This window comes from Loxodonta africana, chromosome 11 (genome assembly GCF_030014295.1).
Source record: "Loxodonta africana isolate mLoxAfr1 chromosome 11, mLoxAfr1.hap2, whole genome shotgun sequence".
In the NCBI taxonomy this organism is placed as follows: Eukaryota; Metazoa; Chordata; class Mammalia; order Proboscidea; family Elephantidae; genus Loxodonta; species Loxodonta africana.
The window spans coordinates 13,129,318-13,141,268 of record NC_087352.1 but is presented as its reverse complement, the minus strand read 5'-3'; the positions used below and the strand labels follow the sequence as shown (position 1 = coordinate 13,141,268).

At 52.5% G+C, this 11,951-nt stretch overlaps 1 protein-coding gene across 1 annotated transcript; it reads left to right on the top strand.

Annotated features, from left to right (window-relative positions):
* The first annotated feature begins 3,662 nt into the window (after window positions 1-3,662).
* CCDC8 (coiled-coil domain containing 8) lies at window positions 3,663-8,521 on the top strand. The gene has a single exon (XM_003406472.4). It carries the CDS (start codon window positions 4,629-4,631, stop codon window positions 6,078-6,080), a length of 1,452 nt encoding a protein of 483 aa, XP_003406520.2. The 5' UTR covers window positions 3,663-4,628; the 3' UTR covers window positions 6,081-8,521.
* The last annotated feature ends 3,430 nt before the right edge of the window (window positions 8,522-11,951 follow it).

Here is an 11,951-nt window from a genome sequence, read left to right as displayed (position 1 = left end):
TGACCTTTGAGCAGAGGCCTGAATAAGGAGAGAGAGGTTGACAAGAGAAGGTCAGGGGACAGCAAGTACCAAGGCCCTGCAGCAGGAACAGACTGGTTGGGCTGGAATGGAGTGAGAGAGGGGAAGAGGGGAGGAGGGGAGGACAGAGAAGGAAGGAGTGTGAGGGATTTGTAGGGCTTTGTGGGCCATGGTGAGGACTTGGGTTCTATTCTGAGTGAAATGGAGGATTTTAAAAAGATAGAGACAGTGCCGAGTTATTTTTTGAAAGATCCCTCCAGCTGCAGACAAATGGAGAAAATATTGAAGTTGGCAAGGATTTCATTTTACCCGGCTCCACAATCAATGCCTATGGAAACAGCAGTCAAGAAATCAAACCATGTATTGCTCTAAGGTGCACCTGACCCACCAAAAAACCAAACCCACTGCCATCGAGTCGATTCTGACTCATAACAACCCCATAGGTTTTCCAAGGCTGTAAATCTCTATGGAAGCAGACTGCCACATCTTTCTCCCTTGGAACCTCTGGTGGTTTGAAACTGCTGGCCTTTCACTTAGCAGTTGATCACTTTAACCACCATGCCACCAAGGTGCCTGACCTAAGCCACGGTATTTTCAGTCACTTCATACGCATGCGAAAGCTGGGCAATGCATAAGGAAGACCAAAGAATTGACACCTTCCAATTACGGTGTTGATGAAGAATATTGAATATACCATGGACTGCCAGAATAGGAAACCCTGGTGGCGTAGTAGGTCGGCAGTTCGAATCCACCAGGCGCTCCTTGGAAACTCTATGGGGCAGTTCTACCCTGTCCTATAGGATCGCTATGAGTCGGAATTGACTCCATGGCACTGGGTCTGGCCAGAAGAATTAACCATGAGGTTGGCAGTTCCAATCCACCAGGAGCTCCTTGGAAATCCTACGGGGGAGTTCTACTCTGTCCTATAGGGTCACTGTGAGTCGGATTCGACTTAGCGGCAATGGGTTGGGTTGGTTGGTTGCCAGAAGAATGAACAAACCTGTCTCGGAAGAAGTACAGCCAGAATGCTTCTTAGAAGCAAGGATGGCAAGACTTCATCTCACGTACTTTGGACATGTTATCAGGAGGCACGAGTCCCTGGAGAGGAACATCATGCTTGGTAGAGGGTCAGTGAAAAAGACAAAGACCCTCGAGGGGACAGATTGATGCAGTGGCTACAACAATGGGCTCAAACATAGCAACAATTGTGAGGATGGTGCAGGACTGGGCAGTGTTTCATTCTGTTGTACGTAGGGTCACTATGATTCGGAACGACTCCATGGCACCTAACAACAACCAGCTGCTGGAGAGTCCCTGAGTGGCGCAAACAGTTAAACACTCAACTACTAGCCAAAAAAGTTGGCGGTTTGAAACCACCCTGTCACCCCTCAGGGGACAGGCTGGGTGATCTTCCGAAAGGTCACAGCCTTGAAAACCCTATGGAGCAGTTAGTTCTATCCTGCACACATGGCGTAGCCATGAGTTGAAATCAACTCGTTGGCGACTAGCAACAACAACACTGCTGAATTGAGGGTGGATTGTAGGCAGCAAGGAGAACGCTGGGAGGCAGTGAGGAGGCACTTGCAGGGATTCAACAAGAAAAAAGGGTAGCTAACATGCTTTTTTTTTTTTTTTAACATGCGGTGACTCTTGGGTTAAACCACCCAGCACTTTAATTGGGGAGGAGGGATTCAGCTATGTCCTGACTCCTGACCCCTGTTTTCTATAGAGCCTGCCTGGGTCTATTACTCAAGTACCTAAGATCTGGTTCAAATATCAGGCCCTCCAGTTAGTTTCCCCATCAACCAGAAGATGCTAGTGAGGGCACCCACCTTGCTGTTTAGCTCTAAGGATTCACAATAGGTCCATTCAGCCCATTCATGATGCCTGGACCCAGGGAAATGCTCAATGCCAATGCAAGTTAACTGTTATTATCTTCCTAATGATGTTGTTGGGCTATTGTTGCTGAGCCGGTAGCCTTTTTCTGACCCTAAGCCCCAGGGATCCTGACCCACTATGTCTGTGGTGAAGCCTGAGAACCTTCACTTTTATCTCATTTCTTTTAGTTAATATTCTTGGTTGCCAAAAATCCAAGCAATCCTAAAGGGTGTCGAGTGAAGGGTACATGCCTCTCCCTCCTCAGGGGCTCCCAGGCCCTCTCCCCGGTAACAGCCACTTTAGGCTGTGCTCCCTGGTGGTGCAGTGGTTAAGTGCTACGGCTGCTAACTAAAAGGTCTGCAGTTCAAATTCACCAGCCCCTCGTTCGAAACCCTATGGGGGCAGTTCTACTGTCTTATAGGGTCCCTATGAGTCAGAATCGACTTGATGGCAATGGGTTTGGTTTTTTAGTTTTATACCTGTGACTAGCACAAGTGCATGTCTCGACTATTTGTTCTACACACACAGAGTCAGACTGTTTTGGGTTCAAATCTAGCCTCAGTCACTTCCTGTTTGTGTAACCTCAAAAAGGTGATTTTACTTCTTTGGGCCTCAGTTTCCTTAGCTGTAAAATGGGAATGATAATTGTATTACCTGTCTCGTTGTTACAGTGAGGATCTAATGAATTAATTCACAGAAAGCACTTAAAGTGGTATCTAAAAAACCAAACCAAACCCACTGCCATCGAGTCGATTCCGACTCACAGTGACCCTATAGGACAGAGTAGAACTGCCTCATAGGGTTTCCCAGGCTGTAAACCTTTATGCAAGCAGACTGCCACATCTTTCTCCCACAAAATGGTGCCTAGTATATAGTAAAGTAAAACTTGTAAAAGATGGCACCTGGGTAAGGTGGAAACCTGTCAGAGAAGGAAAACCAGAGATAAAAAAAAAAAAAAAAAACAGAAAAACAAGGCAGTCTCGTCAAGTTTCAGCTCTCATAGGTTTCACTGTATATAGTATGTAGGTCTCAAACACAGCAATGATTGTGAGGATGGAGTAGAACCTGGCACGGTTTCATTCCGTTATATATAAAGTCTATATGAGTCGGAACCAACTCAAAGGCACCTAACAACAATAGTATATAGGAAAAATGGTCCCTGGGTGGCACAAATGGTTTGTGCTGGACTGTTAACCTAAAGGTTGGTGGTTCAAACCCACCCAGAGGCAAGACAAGCCTGGAGGTCTGCTTCCAAAAGGCCACAGCCTTGAAAATCCTATGGAGCACAGTTCTACTCTGCACACATGGGTTTGCCATGAGTCAGAACCGACTCAATGATAACCAGCAATACCACCACCACCCATCTGTCAGTGGAGACTTGCATGTCGCTATGATGCTGATCAGGTTTAAGCATTCAGACTACAACGGACTAGGAAGAAAGGCCGGTCCATCTTCTTCTGAAAATCAGCCAACGAAAACCCTGCGGACCACAGCAGTCTGATCTGCAGTCCATCACGGGGATGGTGCAGACCAGGGAGCATTTCATTTGTGAATGAGGTCACCACGAATCTGGCCCATTCTAGGGCAGCTAAACGACAACCACCAGTTTTTTTACCCACATGCATGAATGGGTATGGGGTAGGAATTGCTGGTACCACGAGTCGCGTGCATTTAAAATGTTAATACATCGCGTCAGTGACCTTCAAAAGGGCTGTCCCATTAGCACACCCACCTAGGGGGCTGAGGGTGGGGGACTTGGCCAGAACGGGTATATCTACGATGGCAGGTTTGGGAACTGGCTGCCATTCGGGAAAGGTGCTGACGTGGGCCTCCGCGCTCTTTTCACTTGGAAGCGGGTGGCCCCAACTAGGCCTGGGGCGCGGCCACACCCCTGTGGGGGAGGGGAGAGAGGCCTCCTTAAAGGGAGTGGACAGCCCCCCTGTCAGTCTTCCCGAGTCGGGGAGTGTAAACTGAGAAGGGAGAAGGTGGGCCTCACCCCGGGGAGCGCGAGGAGGAACTTCCTGCCTGTGCGCTCCACCGCACTGGGCGCGCGCCGCGTCAAGGTCAGTCTTGGAGGGGTGGCAGCCTGCCTGGGGGCGGGAGACCCTCCGGGGGGGCCGGGCCGCAGTCTCCCAGCGCCTCGGCCATATTGAATAGCCCCGGCTGAGCCGTCTTTGTCTGGGAAGCGGTCTCGCAAGTTCCAGCCGCCCCTTTGGTGCCTGGGGCAAGACGAACCACCGTGCACTCCAACTTGGAGCAGCTTTCCAGCTTTGCGCGGGCTTGAAGCCTCGGGACAGATTCCTCGCCAGCTCACGTAAGCGTCGTGGGACTTCATTTCCACCAGCCTTTTTTGGGGGGAGCAGACTTGGCCAAGGCCGGCCTGGTGGCAGACAAAGTGGGAGGGGGTGGCTCGTCCCTGGCTGGGGAGGTGAGACCTTCCGGGCAGCATTGTTGGCACTCCCCACCTAAGGCTACAGACTGCGTGACGTTGGGGTCCTTAGCCCCACATCCCGGATTTCACCCTGGAGATCTTAAAGACCCTCGAGAAAAGCCACGTGGGGGGCTGGTTCCCCTGGGGCTTCCTGCCGTCGCCGGACTGCCTAATCCTATGGAGCGTCCCCGACGTCTGCAAGGATGTGGACTTGGATGTCCTCGTGGAAGCCTTGAAGCCCGTGGGGACCTTTAAGAAGATCGGCAAGGTATTCCGCAGGGAGGAAGACTCTACGGTGGGGATGCTGCAGATTGGGGAGGATGTCGACTATCTGCTCATCCCCCGGGAGGTCCGGCTGGCGGGCGGTGTCTGGAGGGTCATCTCCAAGCCCGCCACCAAGGAGGCGGAATTTCGTGAGCGGCTGACCCAGTTCCTGGAGGAAGAGGGCCGCACCCTGGAGGATGTGGCCCGCATCATCGAGAAGAGCACCCCGCACCCGCCCCAGCCCCTCAAAAAGCCCAAGGAGCCCCGAGTGCGGAGGAGAATTCAGCAGATGGTGACGCCTCCGCCCCGTCTGGTCGTTGGCACGTATGACAGCAGCAACGCCAGTGACAGCGAATTCAGCGACTTTGAGACCTCCAGGGACAAGGGCGGCCACGGCTCGGGCCGGGCCCGGAGGGTTCGAAAAATGCCGGTCAGTTACCTGGGCAGCAAGTTCCTGGGAAGCGACCAGGAGAGCGGGGACGACGAGGAGCTGGTGGAGGCCTTCCTGCGGCGCGGGGAGAAGAAACCTAGCGCGGCCCCTGCCCGCCGCCGGGTGGCGCTGCCCGTGCCAGTGGCCGAGGACGACCCGCCCCAGCTCTCCAAGGCCGACAGGTGGCGCGAGTATGCCAGCCAGGTGTCCTGGGGGAAGCTGAAGCGCAGAGTGAAGAGCTGGGCGCCCAGGTCTTTGCCGGGCGTGGCCGATACCCAGCAGCCCGTGTCCAGGGTGGAGAGTGACAGGGCGTCAGGGCCAGGCTGCGCCAGCCGGGGGGAGAACGCGGGAAACACAGGAGATGGACGGCAAGCCGGGACCCTCCCACGACGGTGGCGGCCCAAGATCAGCTGGGGTTCGTTGAGGCGACGCCGGAGGGAGGAGGTAGCATCCATAGCTCAGGGGGCAGAGGTGCTGGGTGACCAGAGGATAGAGGTCCCAGTTGACCGGAGAGCAGAGGTCCCAGCTGACCAGGTGGCAGAGGCCATAGCTGACCAGAGGGTAGAGATCCCAGTTGGCCAGGGGGCAGAGGTCCCAGGTGACCAGGGGGCAGAGGTCCCAGGTGACCAGGGGGCAGGGGTCCTGGGTGACCAGAGGGCAGAGGTTGAAGCTGACCAGGTGGCAGAGGCTGCAGCTGACCAGAGGGCAGAGGTCGCACCTGACCAGAGGGTAGAGGCAGCAGCTGACCAGGTGGCAGAGGTTGCAGCTGACCAGGTTGCAGAGGCTGCAGCTGACCAGGCGGCGGAGGCCCCAGATATCCAGGGGGCCCCAGGGGCAACCCCAGGAGCCAGAGCCCGGAAACAGGTCAAGACAGTGAGGTTCCAGACCCCTGGACGTTTTTCATGGTTTCGCAAGTCACGGAGAGCCTTCTGGCACACACCCAGGCTGCCAACCCTCCCCAAGAGAGTCCCCAGGGCAGGCGAGGCCAGGAGCCTCAGAGTGCTGAGGGCCGAGGGCAGAGCAGAAGCGGAGCAGGGAGATCAAGAAGACCAGCTGTGAGGGCGAGGGCGGGGGCCCTGTGGAGCACCCCTTGCCACATTCTGCATTATCAGCCACTTGGGCATGTCCTTACCCCTCCCAGACCTGGACTGAGATGGTTTCACTCTCTGCTTCTGCACCTGAAAATCCAAGGGACAGAGAGAGAGGGGGCGAGACAACGCCTCTATATTTCTACCTGACAACCTTCTTCCTTTTTCTGTTAAAATTTTCTCTCTCGTGTATTCATTTTTTTATACCCACTCCTTATAGCAACTCAAGGAATGTAATGAGAAAAATCGATACAGCGGGGTTGCAGCCAGGTACTTTTAATTCCCTAGGTGCTCATTTTAAAAAGGGGAGCGAGACGGGGCGAAATTCATGGCTTCTCCCCTTTTGCTGGGTGATTGACATTTGCTGTCTCTTTGAACTTCAAAAGAGGGCTCAAGCTGACCTGCAAGTGAAAACATTAAAAAAAAAAAACTTAGATTTTGGCTTTGGACTTGACAACTGAAGAATGCTCGAGGGCTATTTGGTCATGTGCCCTCACTGTCCCCCTCACTCCCATCCTCAATGATAATGACCATGGTTACTTTGGTCCCCTGGGCTCTGCTGGTTTGAAGGGTGTAGGGCCCATGGTTTATGCCCTTCAACCTGTCCTTGGCTGTGAGGTTGGGGGCCATAAGTGTGCATACAAATCACCTGGGGAATGTGTTCAAAATGCACATTCCTGAACCCTTCACACCACAGATATGAATTTGCTAGTGTGGCCCAGGAATCTATTTTGATCCAGCTCTTATGGGCTTTACCCAGGGCAGCTTGCACACTTGCCATTCACTGGCCGTGTGGAAGAGACATTGCCATAAGAACAGGCTCAAAATTGGGGCATGGGGTGGCATGCTGACGTTGATAATGGGGGTATGATGTCATGTGCTATGACTGATACTTACCATCAGGGAGAAATTGGGGAGGTGAGGCCCCGTGAGGCTGGGAGGGATCTCTGTATGACCTTATGCCCACCCTGCTCAACCAGCGAAAAAGAGCAAATGGCCACAAAAGAGCCTCACTGGGGAAAAGAAGGTGGAGGAGGGAAGCAGAAGGCCAGCTCTGCCCTCCTGATTGTGGCTGCAGGCCTTGCCTGGATTTTTTTTCCCCCTTGATACCTAAAAGAATTATATCCCTTTCTTTATTTCCAGGAGCCCCTGGGTGGCGCAAAGGGTTAAACACTCGACTACTAACCAAAATGTTGGCGATTCAAACCCACCCAGAGGTGCCTCGGAAGACAGGCCTGGGAGTCTGCTTCCGCAAAATCAGCCACTGAATGCCCTGGCACACATAGGGTTGCCAGGAGTTGGAGTCAATTCAACGGCAACTGTTTGGTTGGGTTTTTTCCCCCTTTTTCTTTTTCCCTGTCTGTTTTCTAAAAGGAAATGGCTACTGATAATGTGGCTCACTGCCTGACATGGTGTGTTGCTGTCTAGAGCTGCTTTGTGCTTGGTGGTGGACCCTGGGCCTGTGTGGCCCACAGCTGGCAACCAGGCAGCAAAAGAGGCCAGTGGGCTTTGCAAGAAGGGGCGAGGCATGGGCCCCACCTAGAGAGGTGGACTGAGCGGAGGCATGGGGTGGGGAGGACGCAGGTGCAGCCAAGCCAGGTGGGGAGATAGCTCTGAAGCCACTGAGGAGGTTAGGAAGGGGGAGGCTGTCCTTCTCCGTGCCCACCTTGGAAAACGGTGGAACCAAGGGGGCCTGGTCTCTGCAGACCTGGAAGGTGAGAGGAGATGGGAGCAGCAGAGACCACGGGAGAGACTGAGAGATGGGAGAAGAGGCAGGGCTTGATGAGGAATGATACTGTGCCTTTTTTGTTCAATAAAGTCTGCTAGAAGCCAGCTGACTGAGCGTCTCTGCCCTTCCCGGGATGACTCATGGGGGCCTGGGGAGGGAGAGGAGTGTGGACCCCAAACAATGGGGGCAAGACAGATTAGCATGAAGCTGCGTGGATGTCACGAACGTCAGCTGCCCATGACAAGCCTGGGACAGTGCCCTACGAGGGTCCAGCTCACACTTCCTCACTGCAACACACACGCACATGCACACAACATAGAAGCATGACCCAACACAAGCATGTGCTTACATGCACATACAGACACACAAGCAAGCCCAGATACAGGCACACAAATGCAGCCACAGCACACACACACACACAGATACAGGCATCACCCTTATTTGGCACACACTGGCAGACGTACTCATAAGCATGGGCATGTTATGTTGCCCCACACACACAAATACATGGACACACGTGTAATGCTCACTTCCACAGGCACACATACTCAGGCTAGCTTTTACCTCCGCATGGCAAACTTCCATACCCACACATCACAGTCTCGCCCATTCAGACACCCCTGTACTTACACATTCCAACATTTATACCCACTCACAAGGAGCCCAGGTAGCGCAAGAGTTAAGTACTCGCCTGCTAACCAAAAGGTCAGGTTAGAACCCACCAGCTGCTGCTCTGGAGAAAGATGTGGCAGCCTGCTTCCATAAAGATTACAGCCATGGAAACCCTATGGGGCAGTTTTACTCTCCTACAGGGTCGCTATGAGTCAGGATCTACTAGACGGCAACAGGATATCCACTCACAGGACACGTACACACACACTGCTAGACACTGTCGGCCACATAAGCACACTCACCCCTTGTGAATAGCCCTGAGACTTTCCCCAAACTGAATCTCAGTTTGTCCGACTTTGGAGTGGACACAACCATAGGCAGTCTTCCCACCCCCAGCAGCATCCAGCGAGGCCCCAATATGCAGCTGGGTTAAGAACTGCTACACTAGGGGTAAGCAGACCCCACCTCATCTCTGATGTCCTGTCTCTGAGACTTACCTGGAGAGCTTTTTAAAACACAAGATTGCCCAGGCCCCACCCACACAGTTTCTGATTCTGTAGGTCTGGGGTGGGCTGGAGAATCTGCATTTCTAGAAGATTCCTAGGTGATGCTGATGATGCTGGTCCCTGGACCTCACTGGAGATCCGCAGCCCCACAGCAAACCCCACTTTCCACAGTCTGGCCTTCCCAGTCCCGTGGCGCTTTGGAGCCTTAAAGCGCTAGATCAAAGCCGTCGTCCGTGCTTCGTTTACCAAGGGTCCTGGAGCGCCCTCTGGTGGGGATCGGGGACTCCGCGGCTCGCGAGCGGTGACAACCCTTCTGGGGTCAAAGGGTGTGGGGAGGAGGGTCTTCCGCTGCCCTGGGAACCCCCACTCTTCCTCCAAGGTGTTCTGCTACCTGGCCATATTCCAGGGAGTCTTGGGGCGCCCCTGTTCCCGCGTGAGCGGTTCAGCCTCTGCATGGGGGGAGTAAGAGGTTGAGGTAGGGTGGGGGGGGGGTTGGGCTGTGGGATGAGGACCAAGGGGAGGGCGGCAATGCTAGGAGCCTTGGAGAAAAACAGACCTGGGCTCCAGCTTCTTTACTCAGTTTCCTTATCTGGGAAATGGGCATTTTTTCATCCTGTTCCCCCAAAACTACTCTCCTCTCCACAAATCCAAATAAAAACACACACCCACATAGACGAAGACACACAGACACCCACACATATACGCCCACGTCGATTCACCCCCACAGAGACACACAGATTCAGGCCAGCCGCAGTGAACACACACGAACACACACATTACACGCGTCCTTCCTTATTGTTGTCTAATGGTTTCTCTGACTGCCCTGCCTGTCCTGGGACAGACTCCTGGCCAGAATTACCTGCAGGTATGTGGTGCAAACTCTTAACACGTTTGGCTAATAACCAAAAGGTTGGAAGTTTGAATCCACCCAGAGGTGCCTCAGAAGAAAGGCCAAGCAATCTATATCCAAAACATCAGCCATTAAAAACGCTATGGAGTTAAGCTCTTTTAAGAACTATATGGGATCAAGTTGACAACAGCAACTCGAAAGATTAGATAGGAAGCTTAGGACGCAGTGGGTTTATGTGAATGGAGGAGGAACAAAAGGAAGGTGAGAGTGGTTGTACAACTCAAAGAATGTAATCGGTATCACTAAACAGTACACGGAGAAACTGTCGATTTGGCGTATGTTTTGCTGTGTATAGCCTCAACAACAACAAAATTAATAAAATTATGTAAAAACCTGTGGAGCACAGGTTTACTCTGTCACACACGGTGTCGCCATAAATAGGAGTTGATTTGATGGTAACCAGTGCAGTGGTTAAAAGCTACAGTGAGCTACGGCTGCTAACCAAAAGGTTGGCAGTTCAAATCCACCAGCTGCTCTTTGAAACCCTATGGGGCAGTTCTACTGTGTCCTGTGGGGTTGCTATGAATTGGAATCGACTCGACGACAGCGGGTTGGCTTTAAGTAGCCCTGGTGGTGCAGTGGTTAAAGTGAAATTTGACAGCAACAAGTTTGGTTTTAAGTAAAATACATAGTGTGTCAGGGGGCAATTGGCCCTCTGAAAAATAAAGTGAGAATGTAGGTGGGGAGGGGTCATTTATTTAATAGGGTAGTCAGGGTAGTTCTCACTGTGAAGGTGACATTTGAAGAAAGTCTCACATGAAGTGAAGGACTGAGCCTTACAAATATCCTGGGTGGAAGGGGGCTGTCCAAGCAGAGGGAACAGCAAGTGCAAAGGCCCTGGGGCAGGAACACGCCTGCAGTGGTGCCTGAACAGCAAGCAGACCTGGGTAGATAAAGCCACATGAGACATGGGAAGAGGGGTAAGAAAAGAGGCAGAGAAGTCAGATGGGAGCAAAGCATGCAGGTCAGCTCAGTCCGATAGAACTTTCTGGGGTGATGAAAATGCTGTACACCTGCTCTATCCAGTACAGTAGCCATTGGCCACTAGTTGCTCTTGAGCACTTGAAATGTGGCTAGTGTGACTGAGGAAATGGATTTTAAATTTAATTTAATTTAATTACACGTAAATTTAAATCGCCCTACGAGGTCAGCGGCTACCACCTTGGACAGACTTGTCTAGACCATTGTAGAGAACTGGGCTTTGCACTTTAGTGACACAGAGGTTTGTGAAGGAGAATGACTGGATTGGTCTTGACTTCTTGGTTAAGCCAAGTCTAACTAAGTCTTAAATCCAGTCCATACCCAAGGGAAAGAAAAATAGACTCAGTCTCTTCATGGGAGAAGTTCCAGGTGCATATAGAGAAAGAAGAATTTATAGCGGCCATCTAAGGCTGCTAACCAGGAGGCTGCCATTTCGAATCCACCAGGCCCTCCTTGGAAACTCTGTGGGGCAGTTCTACTCTGTCCTGTAGGGTCGCTATGAGTCGGAATGGACTCCGCAGTACTGGATCCGGTCTGGTCTGGATCTTTGGGGCAATGTATCACAGTGCGCCCTCTGGCGGCGCATGGTAGAAAATAGACCGGAATCTCCGTCCCTCTCTAAATAGATGCAAGCTTGTCCGTCCTCCTGACCCCAGTGGGAGCATTGGAGGAGGGCTTACTGCGGGATGGGCACTTAAATAACCCGGAGATGGAAGCAAGGATGTTCACTATTTTTAACGCAAGGAGGTTTTAGATGGGCCTGCGGGACCTAGTTGATTCCCAAATCCAGCTCGTTGATGCCTCCGGGGCTGTGATTTCAAACTCACCAGGCTGCCAGCGCTGAGGCCCCAGAAAACCGGGGGTGTGGCTTCAAAGCCTACCTTGGTTCCCAGGAGAGGGACAGGTGCAAATGCCAGGTTAGTGGTGACAGGAGGTGACGACATGGTGTGAAAGGTGGGTATTTGGAGCGGGGTTGCCTGGGTTCACTTCCCCCTCCCCGCTCTTTACGACCTTGGGTTACTTAACTCACTGGGACCAAGTTCTCTCAGCTTTTCCAGCGAGTCCAACAAAGGTTTTTAATCAGAGCTGGTCACTCCCAGCTCA